This window comes from Bactrocera neohumeralis, unplaced genomic scaffold (genome assembly GCF_024586455.1).
Source record: "Bactrocera neohumeralis isolate Rockhampton unplaced genomic scaffold, APGP_CSIRO_Bneo_wtdbg2-racon-allhic-juicebox.fasta_v2 cluster10, whole genome shotgun sequence".
NCBI lineage: Eukaryota > Metazoa > Arthropoda > Insecta > Diptera > Tephritidae > Bactrocera > Bactrocera neohumeralis.
In genome coordinates, this window is record NW_026089623.1 from 26,719,939 (window position 1) to 26,743,352 (window position 23,414).

General features: G+C 36.8%; 2 protein-coding genes and 1 pseudogene across 4 annotated transcripts in view; 1 reads left to right on the plus strand and 2 right to left on the minus strand.

The window, feature by feature from the left end:
* Positions 1-3,006: 3,006 nt before the first annotated feature.
* Positions 3,007-4,219, plus strand: LOC126765590 (uncharacterized; annotated as a pseudogene).
* A 1,142-nt stretch (positions 4,220-5,361) lies between these two features.
* LOC126765332 (uncharacterized) lies at positions 5,362-7,288 on the minus strand. 2 transcript variants are annotated; one of them, XM_050483055.1, is made up of 5 exons: positions 6,781-7,288; positions 6,537-6,728; positions 6,279-6,465; positions 6,159-6,213; positions 5,362-5,680 (listed from the first exon to the last, which is right to left on the minus strand). In XM_050483055.1, exons 2-5 carry the CDS (start codon positions 6,724-6,726, stop codon positions 5,429-5,431), a joined length of 684 nt encoding a protein of 227 aa, XP_050339012.1. In that variant the 5' UTR covers positions 6,727-6,728; positions 6,781-7,288; the 3' UTR covers positions 5,362-5,428. The 2 variants fall into 2 exon arrangements, with proteins under 2 accessions (XP_050339012.1, XP_050339011.1); XM_050483054.1 differs by having other exon boundaries at positions 6,132-6,213; positions 6,781-7,284.
* Positions 7,289-20,938: 13,650 nt separating this feature from the next.
* The window catches only part of LOC126765237 (SET domain-containing protein SmydA-8), a 36,083-nt gene continuing 33,607 nt past the window's right edge, over positions 20,939-23,414 (minus strand). For both annotated transcript variants that reach the window (XM_050482912.1, XM_050482911.1), the window contains exons 2-4: positions 22,009-22,338; positions 21,703-21,929; positions 20,939-21,639 (exon numbers count right to left, since the gene is read on the minus strand). In XM_050482912.1, the coding sequence (XP_050338869.1) occupies positions 21,044-21,639; positions 21,703-21,929; positions 22,009-22,338 (1,153 nt within the window). In that variant the 3' untranslated portion in view covers positions 20,939-21,043. The remainder of the gene's footprint in view (positions 21,640-21,702; positions 21,930-22,008; positions 22,339-23,414) is intronic.

Genomic DNA, 23,414 nt, shown 5'->3' on the forward strand with positions numbered 1-23,414 from the left:
AATATAAAGAGAATGAAGTAATAGAATAACTGACAAACAGTGCTGCCAGATGTGGTACGACTTGTCTGAGTGCCCACAGTACTCCCCCTCAAATAAAGTCCTGCTGGACTTATTTAAGGTTGAGTTCCTTTACTAGGTCCTAGTCCGGGTGCTTGGTGCAGTTAGGCTGGTTGATGTATGTAGCGAATTCATTTGCTTGGTGAGAGTACGGCTGTGCGGCGTACTATTGTCACTGGCCAATTGGTATGGTTAAGTGGTTGTTGTGCAGTTCTCGGTTAGGGCTATGACGGTTGCATAGGAGCCTACACGTGCGAGACTGGGTTAGGGTCTACGAGCGACCGATTGGATATTTGTGCAGTTCTCGGTTAGGGCTATGACGGTTGCATAGGAACCTAAACGTGCGAGACTGAGTTGAGCGCCTTAACTCCGTAGGTTCCGACTTTGCTACCGTTTGCAGCTTGCAGTCGAAAAGAAGTTACTATTTTTAGTTTACGAGAAAGCGGAGTTGCCGAAATCCGTGCCATTGTCGACGAGGAAATTCGTACTCGATGTGCGGTCGTAAATGAATAGTTGGCGATGGGTTACCATTGTTGGTAGTGCGAAATGTAGGGTGCCGAAGCGTAACGTGGCGGTCAGTTGGCAACCTGGGCGGGGGCTGATTGTGGCGTTGTGCACTTGATAGTGTTGCATGTAGCGTGGAGGCGGCGACTGATGCAAAGTGCGTTGAGCCGGATTCACGTTGACATGTGCTGCAGTGTTTGTAGCGTCATTTTTGGTTGTGCGTGTTGCATGATGACGGCTTGTAGTGCCTGCGACAATTGGTATGTGGTATTGGTTGATGATGAGGTCAGAAGTTGGGTAGTTCGTACATCAGGATATGGAGGAACTGTTGCTAGCAAGATGATGATGATGATTGCTGTTGGTAGATAAGCGGTACTGTACTTATGTGCGCTGCTCCAGCGACAGGTCCTGTTGAAAAGATAGTGATTTAAGTTTAATATAGGTGATGTTGAAATGGCAACTGCAGTTGTAGCGTCCGTTGTTGCTGTTACTGCGCTGTTGCTGTTGCACCTGCGATTGCAGTTGCATTTGTACGTGCTGATTTTGCTGTTGTTGTTGTTGATGGTTGTGGCCATGTTTTTGCGCTGTACCAGCCGAATGCGCCGATATACCGGTGGTGCTGGCAATCAACTTGGGCTGATACAAATTGCTGGCGCTAACGTAGTAGGTTGTGGTACCATCGCCGGCGGCTGGCGCCTGGGTGATGGCAGGCGCTTCGATAATGGCTGGGGAGAGGCCCGTAAGATCGGTGCTGGACGCCCATTGGATATCTTGTCCGCTGCCGAGGCCGTAGGCGTACAGGTGGCGTATTGCGTTGGCCGTTTGCGCCAGTTACAGTTGCGCGGCCTCGTAGGCGCAACTGGGCGGCTAGGTGATGTAGTGTTGTTACACTGTAGTTGTACCAATTATGGTGTGCTGTTCAATTGTAGGGGTCACCAATTATGTGGCGACTTATGCACCACATTTATTATAAAATTACAGATTATTTATTAAGATAACTCAAAAGACTTCTTCACTTGTTGGCGTCTGTACAAAAAGTGACGCTTCTTAAAAACTAAAAGCTTAGAATTCAGTTGAAACTGTAAATTTCCAAGAAGAATATAAAGAGAATGAAATAATAGAATAACTGACAAACAGTGCTGCCAGATGTGGTACGACTTGTCTGAGTGCCCACAAAACTTTGTGCGTAGTATGTATGTGTGTATGTGTATGGTAACATAAATATTTTTATTGAGATTTAAGAAATGTGGTTGATGATTGGTAGGTTTTATACAACATTTCAAAATGGAATATACTTCATAATAATGATTTCAACTAATTTAGGATGAATTTGGCGATTACTTGGAATTTCCTTTAAGAAACAATTGTTGATTTGATGTTTCTTCGCAAAACCAGGTTTGCCATATTCACATTTTGCTGAAAAAAGTATCAAAAATTAGTACTAGATTTCTTGAAAGCTGCGTATTAGCACAAGTAAATTTTTCGCAGGAAAGTTTCTTGACCGTTTCTTAAGCGTTTTTTTATATGAAGTTTTTACGTTTCTTGAGAGCTGCGTACTAAGCTTAAAGTGTCAGTAATGTAGTTAACTACATGGTGACATTGTTCGGGTATACCGTGATAACGGCGAAATCCAAATTGATGTTCAGGTTTTACCTTATTCTCCTTCAGTAGTGGCAATATTCTACGCAAAAATATTTTTTTCAAATATTTTGGAGAATAAAGATAACAAACTGATTGGTCTATATGAAGTGATTTCATTCTCAGCTTTACCAGGTTGAGCACCATCACAATTTCTGCACACTTCCACGGAGTAGGGAATTGGTTCAGCCTTAAGGTTAGGTTCCAGCTCTAAAGTAAATGCTGAAGAAATTATTGATATTATTTCTTTTGTGTGAAATAGTAGTTAGCAAGAAATTTTGACATTTCATATCGCACCGTGAATTTTAAAAAGTAAAAGAAGAAGAGTGTGAAAAGTAATCAAACGTAAAAGATATTTGAGGAAAGCAATTGGTAAGTTTCCTGTTATGTATATTTAATTTATTTAAAAATGTCATGATTAATGATTATTATTTATTTTACAGGTGGTCAAGTGAAAAACTAATCGAACGGAATAGAAATTTGAGCAGGAGTAATTGTGTATGTGTATAAAAAAGCAAAGAGTTATTCAAACGTAAAAGATATTAGAGCAAAGCAATTGGTAAGTTTCCTTTTATGTATATTTAATTTATTTAAAAATATCATGATTAATGATTATTCTTTATTTTACTTTTTTAGTATTCATAATGGAAGACGAGGAGTAGATTTTATATAATATTATACCAAATTATAGTGTCTATACAAATGTATTTCTTATATTTTAGGTTAAATCTTATGATGTTGTTGAACTGTGGCGCATTCATGACCATCATAGAGTCTGGAAAAACCTAATTAAGACGCAGGTGACCCTGTCATTGGGTGAGCCCTTATTTCAAGGCGAGGAATGAGAAGGGGAGGTTTTTCACCGACTTCAAAAACTTACGGAACGATCCAACTCGTTTCATCGAAAATTTTCGTATGCCACAGAGTGTATTTGATGAGCTTTGGGAAATACTGGAACCACATCTGATTCCAAAGCGGAATACTAGACCGAACGATTTCATTCCTACTAAAGCTAAGTTAGCAATTGTACTAGAGTATGTTATAAAAAAAGGTACTATATTAGCACAAATAGGATTTAACCGCTATGATTTTTCTTTTTTTCAGGTACCTGGCTTCTGGAGATATACAACGCCATATTGCCTCCTGCTATCGTATTAGCAAGCAGCACTTTGGTAGAATCGTGTCCGATGTGTGTAAGGGAATATGCAGCGTATTGAAAAATGAAATTCCAGATTGGACAGAACACTCGTTGTTGGAGATATCGAATTGCTTTCGAACACAATGGAATTTTCCGAACTGCGTCGGGACTATCGATGGCAAACACATAGCTATCAAAGCCCCACCAAAATCTGGAAGCATATTTTATAATTACAACGTAAGTGAATACGTACATATACATATATGTAGATTATAATACCCTAATTCACATACGTGGATGTTGGTGCTTACGGAAGCGAAGGAGACTCCAATATTATGAAGAATTCGAGATTTGGTATCAGCATACTTAATGACAGCTGCCAATTTCCGGCCGACGGCTTTATTGATGGCAAAAAAGTACCATACTTCATTGTAGGACGACGCATTTCCACTGCGTAAACGTATTATAAAGCCTTACAACAGCAAAAACCTTTCCAAAGAGGAACAAATTTTCAATTACCGTTTAAGTAGAGCAAGACGGTGTACTGAAAACGCGTTTAGAATTTTGAGTGCAAAATGGCTTTGCCTCAGAAAGGTATTAACTTCCTCATCAATAAATGTGGACAAACTTATAATCCTCCTATCTTCTGTGGATTCGAGGGCATCGATGGATTCTGGGAATCAGGATAATGGGAGACTATACAACAACAAGAAGGCCTTTTAAATGATTTAGGTACCTACCGGGGAAGAGCATCAGATTATGGAAAATATGTACGAAATGTCTTAAAAGATTATGTAAATTCTACATCTGGATCTGTTCCATGGCAAAATAATGCAACATTTCTTTGAATTTTTAAATATTTATGTTTATTTATAAAAACAATAACTGCTATCTATTTTATGTAAACCATGTATATATGTTTTTTATAAAAAGAAGTTTGATATTTCCAAATTTCGTGTTTATTTATTTCATAACTAATCAGAAGATAAGTGAGTATAAAACAAGTAAGGAAGGGCTAAGTTCGGGTGTCACCGAACATTTTATACTCTCGCATGGTAAAGTGATAATCGAGATTTCATTATTCGTCATTTAAATATTTTTCAAATACCGTATTTTTGTAAAGTTTTATTCCGCTATCATCATTGGTTCCTAATGTTTATACTCGTATTATACAGAGAAGGCATCAGATGGAATTCAAAATAGCTTTATATTAGAAGAAGGCGTGGTTGTGAACCGATTTCACCCATATTTCGTACATGTCATCAGGGTGTTAAGAAAACATTATATACCGAATTTCATTGAAATCGGTCTAGTAGTTCCTGAGATATGGTTCTTGGTCCATAAGTGGGCGGCGCCACGCCCATTTTCAATTTAAAAAAAAAGCCTGGATGCAGCTTCCTTCTGCCACTTCTTCCGTAAAATTTAGTGTTTCTGACGTTTTTTATGAGTCGGTTAACGCACTTTTAGTGATTTTCAACATAACCTTTGTATGGGAGGTGGGCGTGGTTATTATCCGATTTCTTCCATTTTTGAACTGTATATGGAAATGCCTTAAAAAAACGGCTCTGTAGAGTTTGGTTGACATAGCTATAGTAGTTTCCGAGATATGTACAAAAAACTTAGTAGGGGGCGGGGCCACGCCCACTTTTCCAAAAAAAGTTCGTCCAAATAAGCCCCTCCCTAATGCGATCCTTTGTGCCAAATTTCACTTTAATATCTTTATTTATGGCTTAGTTATGACACTTTATAGGTTTTCGGTTTCCGCCATTTTGTGGGCGTGGCAGTGGGTCGATTTGGCCCATCTTCGAACTTAACCTTCTTATGGAGCCAAGAAATACGTGTACCAAGTTTCATCATGATATCTCAATTTTTACTCAAGTTACAGCTTGCACGGACGGACGGACGGACAGACGGACGGACAGACAGACAGACATCCGGATTTCGACTCTACTCGTCGCCCTGATCACTTTGGTATATATAACCCTATATCTGACTCTTTTAGTTTTAGGACTTACAAACAACCGTTATGTGAACAAAACTATAATACTCTCGTTAGCAACATTGTTGCGAGAGTATAAAAAGATATTTATTTTAATTTTTTGATTTAAGTTCATTAACATTCTGTAACAGCATACTGTAAAATTCCATACACATATCATCACCAACTGACCGTGGAAGTTTATTCAACAACCACTCAAAACTAGCAAGAACTTGTGCATATGATGAGTTGTTCTTTGCTGCTACCAAATCTTCTTGCTTCTTTAAAATGTTGTTGAACCGATTCCATGCCTCGTCATTTTGGCTTCCGCGAAACGTACGACTACTTGTGGTGGGTGTTGGATTCTGCAAAATACACAAACAAAAATTAAAACATGCACATTATATACATCCATTTACATGCACATTAGGGTGATTCAAAAATTTTTTTTTTTTCAATTGGTACTCGCAAAAATAGGTTCCTAGACACCTCTAAGAAAGCCTCTCCAAATATGAGTTTTTAATTGTAACGGGAAGGTCCTCCGCCTAACGGTTTTCTATTTTTTCTTATTATCAGATAGAAAAATTTATATCTCGCTTCCAACTACTTGAAAAAATATTTTGTTAATTAGGTTTTGTAGGAAATTGAATGCTCTAAAATATGGTCTCTTATGATTTTTTCGTAAACCCAACCGTTTAAAAGATATTAACGGTTGAAATTTGACTATTTTTGGAAAAATTTTTTATTTCTTATGAATTTTATAACTCAATGAAAAAAAATTTTTATGAATGAATCACCCTAATGCACATTATATACATAATCATATTGCGGAACACTTAACACCTCCTCATTCGCTCTATTTATCGGGGAAGCTGAATCAAAATCTTCAAACGTTGGTCTGCGAAAGCACAACAAAAATTTATGAAATTTTAAAATAATATATATAATATTTAATAGACTTACGTTCTTTTGTGTGATGTATTTGGTAAAAATGCCATTTCTTCAGCAAAATCCCAATCAATCGCGTCTGAAAAAAAAGGCTCCTCCAGCGTTTCTCCACCTGCGCTACCACTTTTATACTTGCGGGCCACTTTGGCGTGATAGCGACAGCTCTCCTGTAAGCTAATCCATCCAGCTTTGCACTCATTAACTATATAAACATAACAAATAAAATGAAATTAAGAGATTCATAAATTGAAAATTTAATTTATATACACTTACCAGTTTTGCCAACGGAATTGCTTATGTGCACCCAGGCCTGCTCCACAGCATTTTTATTTGAATGCATAACGTTTGTTATGTCCCATATTCGGGGCCATTCTTCCACTGCTTTAATTAGTTCTCGTTTTTCACCCGCTGTGAAATTTTTTATCCTCTTTTGCCGCTTTGCAACAGGTGTTAAGTCATCCATTTCTAAGGAATAAACGGAATAACATACAAAATTCAAATAAAACCACCAACTTACTTCTTCTACCCACTCAATTTGCGTCAGAAATATATAGAAACTGTTATGTTTCTTCGCAAAACCAGTGTTGCCTATCCACAATTTATAAAATAAGAGTAGTAAATATACTTACTGAATTTCTTGAGATCTGGATGTTGCCACAAGAAAATTTAACATCAGAAAACTTCTTGATCATTTCATAAGCGTTTTTTTATATGAAGTTTTTGCTTTTCTTGAGAGCTGGAAACCCACCTTTAATATTGAATTATAGATAAGTGTAGGAAACATAATTCCTGTTTTAGGTAAGCACTAAGGTACTCTGACATCAATTTTGTCATATCCTGGAGATTTTTTGTTGTTCAGTTTCTCGATTTCAGAACGTATTTCGGCGGGCGTAATATGTTTCATTGGTAGAGATAGTTGACAGGGTGTATAAAGAAATTCTAATATTGCAGCATCATTGTTGCTACCACTACAACCAAAAGCAGTGAACGTAGCTTCAAGGTATTTACTGTACGCATTTGCTTTGCTTTTGTCTGATCTACACCAAACGTTATTACCGTCTTTGATAGGTAAATTTCTTTTTTTACGTCTTTTTAGATATTTTGTAGGATTCCAAATCTTATAATCTTCATTATTTCTATAATTTAAGCTCGCAACATAATCAGAAATCGATTTATTTTTGAAGTCTTTTAATTTTTCTTTTAGCTCTTTTGTTGCTTTATTTAGATTAGTTTTGTCAATTGGATTTCTACTGATTTGCCACTTTTTTCGTAAACGTCTTTTACTTTGAATTAATGATCTAATCTCTGCAGATATGTGGGCACACTAACAAGATGCATCATATCTGGCAGCACTGTTTGTCAGTTATTCTATTATTTTTCTATGTATATTCTTGGAAATTTACAGTTTCCAACTAAATTCCTATTCTTAGTTTACAGTTTTAAGAAGCGTCACTTTTTGTACAGACGCCGTCAAGAGTACAAGTGTTTAAGATCTCTTTAATAAATAATCGTTTTAATATTAAATGTGGTGTCGTAATATTTCCACAGATGCATGAACCAGTTTATGAGAGGAAAATTCATTCCTTTTTTGGGGAGTGGCAGCAAAAGCTGCTTCGTGAATTAGGTTTGAAAAACCTTCAACTGCATCATTCAATTCAACTTGAGATTTAATAAAAGTGTTAGGTATTATATTTTGCGATATCCAATCTTGAAAAACTCCAATTTCACTTTTATTGCTTAAAGCAAAATATTTTCTTTGCTTAACATTAACTGAAGTGTTGTAACTCACTATGATAGGCGAGTGATCAGAGCTTAGTTCATCAAAGCTAACAGCATCTAACAGTTGAGTTGGAATACCTTTGAATACAGCAAAATCTAGAAGGTCAGGAATTTTTAATGGATCACTCGGCCAGTATGTACGCTCACCGCTTGACAGAGTTCGTAAATTATTCTTTATAATACATTTATAAAGCTCTCTACCCTTTGGATTTGTAGGACTTGAGTCCCACCAGGGATGCTTAGCGTTGTAATCACCTCCTACAAAAAATCTTTGACCGAGAGAGCTGAAGAAACTGTGATATTCTGTGGTTGTTATACTAAGCCTTGGTGGTGAGTACAAAGCATAAATGTGTAAATCATTATTGTTAGATTTAATTTTTATTCCGGCAGCTTGCATAGATGGCGTTTGAATTGGTTCAAGTGCGTCATATTTGATACAAGACTTAATTAAAATTGCACAGCCAGCATGAGCCCTGTTACTTGGCGACTATATCATAATTTTTTATATACCATTATCAGAAAGAGGATTCTCACTGGGTTTCTTTAATATACCTCACAGATTGACCTATAAAAAGTTCGCTATAAGAACTGGGATCGAAGTTATTCGGTTTCTGAGGGCATGAATAAATTGGATACGACTTGGAAATATACTCGCACCCGCCTCTGTACAGCCTAAAATGCACGACAACAAATACAAGAAAGGTTTGACGTCGAAAAGCTGCAAACACAGCGGATAGCCGACTCGTCTGAGAACACTCGTCAGCAACTCGGTATAGGGTAACTGTGGAACGGCATTTAAAGCGCAGTGGAGAGAAAACAGTTACAGTCGACCACAACACGTGCGGGATGGGATAGATACCAAGAGTTGAAGAGGAAAGCGAGACGCATTTACAGATAAAAAAAGAAAGAAGCCGAAACGAGCTGGCCGAGAGAGATAATACTCGAAAATTCTACGCAAAGATGCGGCGACTAACAGAACCCCCCGAGGTAATCTAGTGACTGATGCCCTGAGCATACAAAAATTATGGAGAGAACACTTCTCCAGCCTTCTGAATGAAAGTGAATCATAACTGTTGAAATCATAACAGTTTAATTATCTCAATCAAGCGATTAAACGTAGTGAGTAAGAATAAAAAACGTTGCTGGGAATAATATTTTTGTCGCGGGAATTTTTAAAATTAGAGAAGCCAACTTTTTTAATATGTGTTGGTTTTTTATTAAGAAACGAAAATTAATTAATAAAATTTTAGTTTAAACGAAAAAAAACGAAAATTCCCATGTAAAATTAATAGGAAACTAAGAAACAAAGAGACCCCTTAGAGTTAAGCTACAGCGCCGAGCTTGAGGGAGGATTTTTTTGTCAGTCATTAACATTTGAGGGGGTAAGAGTTGAAAAAAAATTAAAATTTTTTTTCAAGCACCCTAATATACATAGACACTTATTGGATCATTCCTTTCATTTATTGCCTTTTGGCTTCTATTTTTACAGGTTTATATGCAATCATATTTATTGATATGAGAATAATTTTGCTAATTTGTATGAATGAATGCAATGTAATATTTATAGCTAATTTATACAAGTCCAAATTGACTATAAATATTACTTTGCATGCATTCATAGAAATCAGCAAAATAATAATTTTGTTTGGTTTTTAAACAAATATTTGGTCCTTCATAAATATTTTTGTATTATATTACTTGCTAATAGAAATTAAATTTATCACAACAATATATGTATATGTACATCAACACACACACCACATCAACTCCACCTCACAACACTCACACGCACCTTCACCACACTCACCATATCACTGCTAACAATCCACACTACTCATGAGAGCACCACACTTCGACACTAACACACAAGTACACCAACCAACCACAATCACACCACCCACATCACGCCATCTGATCCCACATACCAAAGGGAAAAAAGGAACCGACGAGGAGACCCCATCACTTCGCTTGCGACCTCAACAACGATTTGTACACGTGTGCGATAATATCTGCTCTTTTTCGACCTCATTAAGATCGGTGCGCGTTTTCACCCGTTCTATCGCATTTATAATTTAAACTTTTCATAAGCTTTTAATAAAACTCTATTGGGTACATACCGGCTGTGCTATACGCATGTATATATGTACATATACAATCGTTTTTCGTTTATTTCGAAAAATTTGTGGCGGAATAAAAGGTGAGTGCGGAAAATATACATGGTCCTTCGAGCAATAAAGAACGGCACATTGAAGAAAACAAAAAAAAATTGAGCGGAAACAAAAAACCAAAGTTAAGTGCGTGAAAAATACATATTAAGTACATGAAAGAAATAAAGAACAAATATTATAATAATATATAAACAAAAAAGAAATACATGTACATACATATATGCACGTATATAAAAAAATTAAATAAGTGTATGCAAATTGAAAAATAAATTAAAAATAAAAAAAGCTTAAAAGTAAAAGTGAAATAAAGGCATACATACATACTGTGCAGTGAAGTGCATAACAATACAAAACACAAAGACTGTGAAAAATTAACGTCTAAAATAACAAACCTATCGAAATTTCACTACCATAATAAAACGGGCACAAACTCAATAAATATAAATAACTTAAACTAAATACAAAATTAAACAAAAGTAAAAAACCGCAAAAAAGCAACAACACAACAAATTGGAACGCCGGCGTAGGCTTAATTTTAACTCAATACTCATCCTAAAAATCTGTAATTTTGTTTGTTTACATTCTCATCTGTCAAAATGAGGTTTCTCGCTATTGCCAACTACTTTTTTTTGGGTAAAATCATTATTCCTGGTACAAGCTATGATACATAGCTTATGACAAGTCAACATAATTATGTTGGCTAAGTCTTTCATACAAAATAAGCTAATACATAGCTTAATTTGCTGGTCAAATAAAACACGCCTATTATATGTATATATGTACATAAACGTTTTGTACTAACGGTCAATACCATAGAACCAATATAAATTAAGCCCGTTTAGTAAAATCGGTCAGTAAAGGCTAAATTCAAGTCCCGATAGAAACCAATACGGTAAATACTATATGTATATATATATATATATATATATATGTATCCACAGTATACATATATATATCTTCTTCTTCTTAATTGGCGTAGACACCGCTTACGCGATTATAGCCGAGATAACAACAGCGCGCCAGTCGTTTCTCCTTTTCGCTACGTGGCGGAAATTGGATATTCCAAGCGTAGCCAGGTCCTTCTCTACTTGGTCCTTCCAACGGAGAGGAGGTCTTCCTCTTCCTCTGCTTCCCCCGGCGAGTACAGCGTCGAATACTTTCAGAGCTGGAGTGTTTTCGTCCATCCGGACAACATGACCGAGCCAGCGTAGCCTCTGTCTTTTAATTCGCTGAACTATGTCAATGTCATCGTATATCTCGTACAGCTCATCGTTCCATCGAATGCGATATTCGCCGTGGCCAACGCGCAAAGGACCATAAATCTTTCGCAGAACTTTTCTCTCGAAAACTCGCAACGTCGACTCATCAGTTGTTGACATCGTCCAAGCCTCTGCACCATATAGCAGGACAGGAATTATGAGTGACTTATAGAGTTTAGTTTTTGTTCGTCGAGAGAGGACTTTACTTTTCAATTGCCTACTCAGTCCGAAGTAGCACCTGTTGGCAAGAGCAATCCTGCCTTGGATTTCTAGGCTGACATTGTTGGTGGTGTTAATACTGGTTCCAAAATAGACGAAATTATCTACAACTTCAAAGTTATGACTGTCAACAGTGACGTGAGTGCCAAGTCGCGAGTGCGACGACTGTTTGTTTGATGACAGGAGATATTTCGTCTTGCCCTCGTTCACTGCCAGACCCATTTGTTTTGCTTCCTTGTCTAGTCTGCAGAAAGCAGAACTAACAGCGCGGGTGTTAAGGCCGATGATATCAATATCATCAGCATACGCCAGCAGCTGTACACTCTTATAAAAGATGGTACCTTCTCTATTAAGTTCTGCAGCTCGAACTATTTTCTCCAGAAGCAGGTTGAAAAAGTCACACGATAGGGAATCGCCTTGTCTGACACCTCGTTTGGTATCGAACGGCTCGGAGAGGTCCTTCCCGATTCTGACGGAGCTTTTCGTGTTGCTCAGCGTCAGTTTACACAGCCGTATTAGTTTTGCGGGGATACCAAATTCAGACATCGCGGCATAGAGGCAGCTCCTTTTCGTGCTGTCAAAAGCAGCTTTGAAATCGACGAAGAGGTGGTGTGTGCCGATTCTCCTTTCACGGGTCTTTTCCAAGATTTGGCGCATGGTGAATATCTGGTCGGTTGTTGATTTGCCAGGTCTAAAGTCACACTGATAAGGTCCAATCAGTTTGTTGACGGTGGGCTTTAATCTTTCACACAATACGCTCGATAGAACCTTATATGCGATGTTGAGGAGGCTAATCCCACGGTAGTTGGCGCAGATTGTGGGATCTCCTTTTTTATGGATTGGGCATAGCACACTTAAATTCCAATCGTTGGGCATGCTTTCGTCCGACCATATTTTACAAAGAAGCTGATGCATGCTCCTTATCAGTTCTTCGCCGCCGTGTTTGAATAGCTCTGCCGGCACTCCTCGTCGTACCAGCAGTTCTTTTGCACTTTCCGAAAACCAATGGTTTCGGTTGCAGCTATACGTAAGGAGTTTGAAATGCCGTCCCACAGTTCCTTCCCTTATACCGAGTTGTTGACGAGTGCTCTCAGAGAGCAGGAGTGCAAGCCGAGTAGAAAATCGTTCGGCTGTCTGTGTTGATTGCAGCTTCTCGACGTCGAACCTTCCTTGTGTTTGGTGGCGTCCGTTTTTTGCTGCACAGAGGCGGGTGCGAATCTTAGCTGCAACAAGATAGTGATCCGAGTCGATGTTAGGACCTCGGAGCGCACGCACATCTAGAACACTGGAGACGTGTCTTCCGTCCATCACAACATGATCGATCTGGTTGGTAGTTTTTCGATCCGGAGACAGCCAGGTAGCTTGATGAATCTTTTTGTGCTGGAATCTAGTACTACAGACAACCATATTTATATATATATATATAACTAAATAAATTATTATTTCTTGCCTCTTAAGCTTATCTTCGTTTATACAAATACACACAATTCTCAAAGAGGAAAGGCACTTCAAGTATTTATTTTCAAATCATTCTGACAATACCGCTTCAGCTTATTAACTGTGAGAAGGATTACTTGCAAATCCTAGCAATACCGCTTTTGATTATTAAGCTGTGAGAGGGATTACTTCCAAAAAATAAGCAAAAGGCAGAAAGAAGAATAAAACATAAAAGAGAACAAACACAAACGTACACATATATCCGTACATATCCTTAAACAGATTATACATAACTTAATACTATGTTCGGACCGACAACGAAAACATATTTTCGTGGGAAAAACTGGTTTTCGCACGAAAACTTGTGTTTTCGTCCATGTAAAATCTGTCAAACGAAAACACAGTTTTCGCTGAAAACTACTTGAAAACTTACATTCCACTCATTATAATCGGTGCCTGCTCTAGTTTAATCGATGTTTTTGGAAGACATATTTTGCCGGCCCTAAATTGTCATTTGATATTTGTTTACATTCCATATACAAAAACAGCTATCGCTTGATATTCTCATATTAGGGGGATTCTCTTGCTCTTGCAAAACCTTGCACGGTGCAGAAATTGCAGAATTTTCCTCTTGGTGTAACGGCACAACAACAAACACACGCAGAAAATTATTTGCTATGGCTATAAATATGTCAAACTAAAACCCACGTTTATTTTGCGTGCCGTCATATATTACTAGATTCTGCAATGGGTGCTCTCTTGGCCTTGCATATTTCGGTATAGGATTTTGCATTTTATGTCATCGTGCAATCTTGCAAGAGCAAGAAAATGCCGCTTTTGATAGTTGTCGGTGAAAACTCATCGGAAATACACACTGTCGGTCCGAACGACTTAGATTCCACAACATACAAATGTGTTTTCAAAATGTTTTCAATGTCGGTCCGAACATAGTATAAATTGATATATACATATGTATGTACATATATACATTAGCGCTTTAGGATATATTTCTTAACGCGAATATTTGGCAATACTTGTATACCTATAGAAAAAAAACGGTGCGGAAAATCAAACATTGGTTGAACAAATTAAATATTTCACATACTAATTACCTTTGTACATACATACATACATATGTATGTATATAGAAATTCCAATTTGGTGATTTGTAAGCATTGTTCCATATCAAACAAGAACAAGCATACTTGCACATAAAACATCTAACGCACGCTATATGTATATAACGTCCATACGTAAGTATGTACAAAGGATATTGACCTAGTTTCAGTGCGCGCTAATACAAGGGCATACGAACAAAACCGTAAAAAATATTAAAAAAAAAAACAAGTAAATACAAACGCGATCAATAAAAACGATAAGCATGTTCTTGAATTATTTTTCGAAAATAACAACTTTAATTTATTGAAATGAGTTTTCGCTACCACATTTCTCTAGTGTAATGATATATATATATTTTACCAATTTAAATTTTCTGAATGAGCATAGATTCAAAAAAATCTAAAGAAGTATTCTTAAGAATTCCGAAAATGATTACTGACGACAAAATTCCATGTACACCTGCAGAAGCTGCACGCTCAAAGCAAGGTGTTACAAAGCAAAAAAGGGGTAAAGACATTTCGTATAGCAAATTCATTTCTGAGAAAGACAGCTTAATTAGAAACCGGCCCCTATTTGCATCTTTACCGATTCAAGACAACTCTGTCTGGCAATGAGATCAGATAAACTAAAACTTATAAAGTCAATTGTACCTACTACCCACAGTAGAGTAGAGCTGCCACAATTACAAGCCCAAGAGGCAAGTTCAGGCATTCCTCTAAAAGTGCCAGCGTGTGATACGGAAAGGATATACAAAAAAATAGTCAAAACTAAAAATGTTCAAAACGACCTAAATCGAAGCTTCAATAGACCCCAAGCCGGAAGCAACAATCATTTAAACAGAAGTTTTTTCAAAACACAATCATTCACATCTGAAAAAGATAAATACGCGCCAAGCGAACTATGTACAGGAGTGCATAAGTCAAAAACATGCGAGAAGTTTAAAAAATTGAATGTTAATGAAAGAAACAAGTACTACTACCCACAGCAGTCGTCTTCATCGAACATCGAGAAGAACTGTTCAACCTTAGAGCCCTAATAAGGAACACAATGATCATTCATATCGTCTAGGGCATAAAACAGGCTACAGTTGCCAACAAAACTAGACAATTTTGAAATCACGGGAATGCGTGGAAGGGTAGTTCAAAACTCAAATAAAATTTGCCCCATTACCCTCATTTCCCCGCAATTAACAAATATGCTGCCCAGCTATCATATAAATAGCAAGCATTGGCAAAAGGTTTCACACCTAAAGCTGGCAGACCCCCCGTTCAAATATATCTTCTATTAGGCAGCGATCTCATACCATAGATAATACAAAAACACTTCTGGCGTAAAATGCCATTTTCGTATGGGTCCTAAGTGGACTAGTTGCGGAACCAGTCACAATAATGACAACTCAAGTTGAGGAAATCTCAAAGGAGTACCTCAATTCACAACTGAAAAAATTTTGGGAATTAGAAAAACCATATCAGTCACAACCCCTTAAGATCAGTATTGTGAGGACTTTTACAAAGCCACAGCTACTCGATCAGATAAAAAAATAAAACAACAATTTCCACTCGCCTTAGGTCACTCTCGCACCTCTGCAATACAGTAGTTTCTAAGGTGAGCTCAAAATGCATTATGATTGTGTCTTAGAAGAATACCTCCATTTAGATCACATGGAAGAAGGTAGCCCATGCGAAAAACTCATGAAAGGCAAATATTACTCATTCTACTTGCCACATCATGTAGTAAAGCCAGACAAGGAAACAAAAAAAGTGAGAGTTGTCTTCAACGCATCAAGATCCAAAAGCTCGGGGAATTCCCTGAATGGCATTCTATTCACGGGACCCACACTCTAACCAGACTTACTGCTCCTCATATTAAATTGGCGTATATACAAATATGTTTTCAATGGGGATGTCGAAAAGATGTATCGACAAATACTCTAATATTTTCCGAAAATCTCCCAATTGTCCACTACGCGACTTTAAGTGAAACCTTTTCGCTTAGAAAAATAATCCCAGTTCGCTAATAATCTGACCGACATTTCGCAGATACAAATTCCACGGTGGGTAAACTATTCCTCCGAATACAAAGTGGAACTACACGACTTCTGCGAGGCCTCTGAAAAGGCATAGTGTGCCACTATACATATATGTGCACACACAAAGCGATACCGCTACTACAAGCTACCTCCTAGTGGCAAAAGCAAACGTTGCGTCTCCGACGACTTGAACTCTGTGCGCTCTGCTACCAGCAAAACTAGCTTCCATGGTGTATACCCACTTAAACATGGCGAAATACAAATTATATTTATGGTTCGATTCCGAGATAGTTCTAGTCTGGTCGCCTATATGCCCAAGTTCTTAGAGCGGCTGAAACTTAAAGTTAAAAAAGCAACTTACCCCCATTGGGATGCATTGACGCACCAAGTCTTACAAAAGGCAAAGGTCGCACTTATCGCATCCACTCAAACGCGCTACTTCAGCAGCGAAATATCATTACTAAGAGAATCGAAGCCGATTAACAAAAAGAGCTCACTCTTAGTTCTAAACCCATTTCGAGACTCAAAGCCGCTAGACATGCGGCATTTGCTCGCTTCGTCGGACGACGAGGCTTTCCATCAAAAATCATGAGCGATAATGGCAAAACATTTATTGGAGCTCAAAGAGCTACCGAAAGACAGTTTGTGGACTTCATAAAACAAGTCTCACCTGAAATTGTCCAAAAATACGCTCCCTAAGGCATCACTTGGCAGTTTATCCCCCCAAACGCTTCTCATATGGGTGGCTTATAAGAATCAGCTGTAAAAAGCTTCAAATCTCATTTAAAAAAAATAGTTGGCAACCACAAATTTAATTATGAAGAATTCACGACATTGTTAACTAGAATTGAAGCCGTTCTTAACTCACGGCCTCTCGCTGCACCCTCAGACTTTACTGCCCTGACGCCAGGGCATTTTCTTAAAAGAGCGCCCATTCTGGCCCCACCTGAGCCAGGCGTGGAGTCGCTTTACTTATTAAACCGTTGGAAAATAATTATAATTTTCCAACATGATTTCAGTCGCCGATGGAAAGGTGACCCACATGACAACTCACTCGTGCCACTTTACGTGTCACCAACGCCATATGAATATATACATACATATATATATGTGTGACAATTAAAATATTATCTCTTAACAGATCAATACGGATGCCGATTGCAGCGCCGCGAACAACCATAGATCATAATTTGTTCACTTATCAATATGCTACATGCGCGCGATCTATATAGACATACATACATGCATATATGTACATTTGTATACATTGCCGAATAAATAAAGCGCAAGCATACACATGTTAATATGTCACAAACAAAAAATTGAAACATTGTTCTAGAAAAACAAAAATTGTCTCAAATAGCATGAGCATCACAAGTCAATATGGCATCCAAATTGGTGAAGCCCAAATGTAGTAAATCTTACAACCAAACATTTTCATTCATAAACGCAGATGCACATTCAACAAGCGACCTCGCTTCATTCATAAAAACAGACGGCGTAATATCTCCCCGTACATGCCTTTGCCTACAAGCGTCGTTTCGTGACTATGGCAAAAGCTAAAAATCACAAATTGAACAACTTCTTCTGGAAGGGAAAACTGAGAACCCCGCAAACTCGCAAAACAAAGAAAAGAGTGGCAAAATTGGCAACATAGGTCATGGCGAAGTTGTTACAGCGGCAAGGGAAGCGGTGACAATCACTGATCGTTTGTAAGTTTATTTCGGAACAGGTCGGATTTTTTACCAACAACACAAAGCTGTGACGCTTTGTCGTCGCGTCAGTGCTTCGACACAATGACTCTTTGACAAAACGTGAGCTTCGGCCATTGGTTGTCCGTGACAAATGTGATGCGTGCAGCACTTGTCATTCTCTTATGTATGTTTGTACATATGTAAGTATGTAGCTCATATTTGATTTCGTAAACCTACTGACGAATGTGGCAAAGAAAAAATATACTTACATATGTATGTATATAGTCCAGTCATTTAAGCTTAAATTAGGTAAGAATCTCGGAATTCGATATACCCATTTATATGTCTGTAAATACTTGTATATTGTCTGGTAGGTATACCTTACCAGATGTAGGTTTTGAAGTAAATTTTAAAAACTTTATTGAAAATAACATGAATTTGAAGATATATTTATGTATGTATTTTTAAAAAGTTAATTAATTTATTAAATCGATTATTATCGAAACGATTATTAAGCGAAACAAGTCAAAGAAATAGAGATATGCTGACCTCTATACATATGTATCTACACATATTTGTACTTTACATAACTACACAATTCCCTGTTTAAGAAAATATGTTGATTGCACACAGAAAATGCCGACGGCAAACCGTAATTCTATGCCTGTTAGATTCCCTCATGGCGTCATTGCATGAAATACTATATGTGAGGAAATACATACATACATATGTATTTTTCAATTCGTAATTTTTTTAACTCATAATGAAGATAAATTTATAAAAAATAGCAAAAACAAGAAATTAAAAAAAAATATATAAGAAATTCAGAAATCACATGGTATAAATAGAATTCATTCCTCGGTTGGTCTACAATATTCCATGGTTGATAATAAAATTTCCCTTCTGCTAAAATCAAAACAATGTTAACATTTCACGGGGTGAATTCCATGGTTGTGAGGTGAATTCCCCGGTTGAAATTTTACAAACGTTTGATATCGAACATGTACTTTCTTATTTATGTTCCCTGGGTCCTCACCCACCTTGGGAATAGTATGAATCGATAACTGCCATAGAGTTCTCCGTGCTTATAGGTGAACACAATTTCCGATAATATTGTATTTGTTCTTTTAATGTTTACCTATAAATAAAACTACTACACTACACTACACTAATTGTTCCTTTAATAAATTGCTGAAATAATAGAATATAATATCGTTACATATTTTATTTTAAAAGATTTTCTTGTCAACTTCAAAACAACGGCACGATTACGATTCTTTTGGCGCCGCGATTTGAGGGTATAATTTGAAGGAGGATGATCTCTGAATTAAAAAATGTACATATAACCTTTTCAGACTTATAGTTTACGAGATATTTGTATTTAAAGTTCCACAATTTTATATGCATTTCACTCTCATTTAATTTTTATTACATGACATGACAAATACCAGTGTTATTTAAAAAATAAAGATAAAAAAATAACCTTCGTTGGTCCAACACCGGGGTGTTCATAGTTCTATTGTGTAGAACTACTTTCTGCACTGGCGCCCTCCGGCCGCGCTTCAAAAAAATAACCCTGGTCTTTCAAACACCGGGGTATTCATAGTTCTATTGTGTAGAATTACTTTTGGCACTGGCGGCTTTCGTTCGCGCTTCAAAAAAAAATAACCCTGGTCGGTCCAACACCGGGGTGTTCATAGTTCTTTTGTGTCGAACTACTTTCTGCACTGGTGGCCTTCGGCCGCGCTTAAAAAAAAAATAATGCTAAATAAAATTTTAGTTAACGAAAATCGTTAAAATGTTAAATCAATTTTTGATTATTTTTTCAGGACACAAAGTATGGCAACACTGCTATTTGTCATAAATGTAAACATACAAATCTCTTGAAAGTTTGAATGTGCAAAATAGTTTTTAAAGTATATTTATTTTCTTAAAAAATACACAATTAGTGTAAATTTTGGATATATTTGAACGTGTAAAGTGTAATTAAATATATATTAATTGAAAAATTTGTGAAAAGTCGGTTAAACATAGGGAAATAACGAGCATTGTTTTTACAAATTTTTGAACTTTAAATAGAAATATCTCGGAAACTATGAGTCTGAGGAGGATAAATGCGTATATATTTTTTAATCCTGAGGACCTCCTCCATCCATCCTTACCATCAAATCGCGGCGCCAAAAGAATCGTAATATTGCCAAAACAAACTATAAACTATAGGGGTATTCTCTTGCTCTTGCAAGATTGCAGATTGCAAAAATACTATACCGAAATATACAAGAGCACGAGAGCACCCATTGCAGAATCTAGTGATATATGAATGGCTAATTCGGTCAATTTGTTGTGAATGACTATTAAGCATGGCTATTGTGAATTGGCGCACCTTCTGCATACATTTTTAAGAAAAAAACTGTAACAAATCTTTAAAATTTAAATAGAAATAATAAAATCCATTTAAAACTTATCTTCCTCAACAATTTAACGACGTAATATGTCTTTATGTAAAATGGCAACTACAACAGGGTTGCAATTATATTTTTGCGTGACATTGCACGCAAATATACATAGGTTTTGGTCTGACATATTTTACAGCCCTTGCAAATATTTTTCTGCGTGTGTTTGTTGTTGTGCCGTTGTAAATCTGCAATTCTTGCACCGTGCACCGGGTCTTGCAAGAGCAAGAGAATACCCCTTATATATTTTTGTCTTTTATAAGCTAACTGAATTTTCAAATATAATTATTGCAGTATTACCTTAAGCCAAGCGTATTATTGTTGAAATAATAGTGATGTGCTTTGACTTTGAATCAGTTAATAAATAAATTCATGAACCATTGAATAAGGGCTGCGAGTTGCTCGCATTTGGACATTACTTCGTAGTAAATACTATTTTTGGGTATGATTAAAAAATTACATACTGATGACTTTATATGACTTCTGCAACATTAGTTTTAGTCACATACATATGTAAGTTAATTTTTACATACATAAATAGAACTTTGATTTATTATTAATGTAACCCTTTTTATATTATATACATGGGATACTTTATTTAAGTAAAATATGTGGCAACAATGTCATTCAGCGACTGTTAAACCTTCCACACTTTGTGTCAGCTGATTCTTCGCTTGCTGTGCTACTTTATATAAATTTCCCTCTTGTGTCTCTGGATCTTCGTATTGTAGTATGTCCACACAATCATTTAGAATAGCAATAACGTCAAGAAGTTTAAGCTTTAATGCATCCGCTGTTAGGACGCCGCTTATGAAACCACTCTTGGCCAATAATACTAATGGTACATGCAACTCGTATAGCATCATAGCACGTGTTCGACTCAACCCCGGTTCAAAGACATTTAAAACATGTAATACTTGTCGACATAGCTCTTCTTTGTGTTCAAGCATAACATCGGGCAATTCAGATAATTCATATTCTGCAACACGACCATACATTTCGATAAGATTTTGACGCAATCCTATTTGTATGAAGTGTAGAGGGTGTACAACTACACGATATTTTCTCATTAGCTTTTCTGTTTCTTGTAATTTCTGAGGACTGGGATCCATTGCTTGTAATGTGGCAACTTCGGATTGCATTACAGATAGTGCTTTCTGTATAGCATTATTAGATGTTTGAAAGGTGCAAAGCGTGCATTTCCAGTAGCAGGAAGGATCTAAAGTCAAGAAAATATTAAAAATGTTATAAATATACAGAAATCAATATTAAACACACTAACCTATTGGATTAGTTGACAGCAACCACCCTTCTTCGCATTTACTACACTTGAACGTGCTAAAATTTGTACCCAACTCGGTGGGGTCTTTGCAACGTTTGCATTCGCAAGTGAAGAATTTACCATTCTTTAAATGTTCCTGTCGTTGGGAAGTGCCATTCAAAGTGTATGTATAAGAGTGCTGCAACTGTTGGCCCTCGTTTAAATTGCACATGGCCCTTAGGCGGATCCTTTGTATTTTAGTAAGTAAATGTCAATATTTATTTATTTAACTTATATATGTACATATAATATGAACTTTATAATTACTTGAAGCCTTCACTTGGATGTATTGTACGAAATGTATTTGGTACACAATTATGCGCTAATATTCCAGTGATTGGGTATAAACAACGCAGTGCATATCCCAGTGTTGTTCGCGCTTCAAATGCATTAACTTCCAAAATACCCACTGTTTGCATAATAAGATCTTCAGAAAATCGTTCGGCCAAACGGCATGGTCCTCGAAGGTACTGTGCGATATTTACAAAATCTGCATTCCAAACATCAACAATTTTTCGGCGTTCCTCGTTGTGGTACTCCATTGGTGCGATTTCACGCTCCCATCGATCTGGATCAGATTCCTTGACAAGAAGAACCCTATAGAAAATGGTGGGCAAAACATTTAATCTGAAGTCTTTTCAAATGGTTTATGTGTGTCCGATCCACTTTTCAATGCTAATGATCTGAAGAATTAGTGAATGGTAAAGGTAATATCCAGATGTACATATGTATACTATCGAAAAGTTAAGTTAAGGGGGTATTCAAACCTGCAGGCTCAAACTTGCCGTTTATTTGGCCATTAGTATAAAAATAATAATTGATAGTTTTACTATAAACTTTGTTATCAAGTGTTTATTCATGTTTAAAGAGCACAACAAATGAGACTATCTCCCAAATAAAACAAGAAGAAACGTTAACTGCGGTTGCACCGAAGCTATAATCCTCTAACAAATACAAAAGATTCCATACAAAAACGATCGTTCAGTTGGCATGGCAGCTATATGCTATAATGGTCCAATCTAAATAATTTCTTCGGAGATCGCTACAATGCTTCGGATAATAATCTATGCAGATTTCGTGAAGATACATAACCAAATAAAAAAGTTTTCCATACCAGACTCAGGCTGGATCGGTCAGTTCGTATGTCAGCTATATATTATAGTAGTCGGAACTCAAACATTTATTCGGAGCTTATGGCATAGACTTGGCAAAAATCCATGCCAAATTTCGTGAAGAGAGGGTGTACATATTTCCTTTTGGGTTTTACACAATTTGTGGTAAACATAATTTACCCTGCTTGCGATATAAAAACCAAAATTTCGGCTGCACCAACGCCTTAATACCCTCCAATATCCCATGGCAGCTAAATGTAGACCTAAATCTGAACATATAACCGACTAGTGGTTTACATCCAACAAAAAGTACTTGCTACATACATCTTTCTAGTTCTTTTGTGGAGATAACATTATCTTAAATAATAATCCATGCCATATTTCGTGATATAAAAAATAATGCTGAAAGGCAACACTTTACAAATGCAATTGCCCCAAAACCAACCAACCTCAAGCGTTGAAACAATGATTTTCAACCTTACCCAATGTATGACATAATTTATGTCTACAATGCAAAATATAATTCAAGAGATAATCAAATCACAAAAGCAGATGATGCAA

Bases quoted from the DNA above. Each gene is read 5' to 3' on its own strand.
- LOC126765332 (XM_050483054.1), bottom strand. From the start codon at position 6,726: ATGGATGACTTAACACCTGTTGCAAAGCGGCAAAAGAGGATAAAAAAT. The intron at 6,466-6,536 runs GTAAGTGTATAT...ATGTTTATATAG, and splicing joins CAATTCCGTTGGCAAAACTG to TTAATGAGTGCAAAGCTGGA. The intron at 6,214-6,278 runs GTAAGTCTATTA...GTGCTTTCGCAG, and splicing joins AATACATCACACAAAAGAAC to ACCAACGTTTGAAGATTTTG.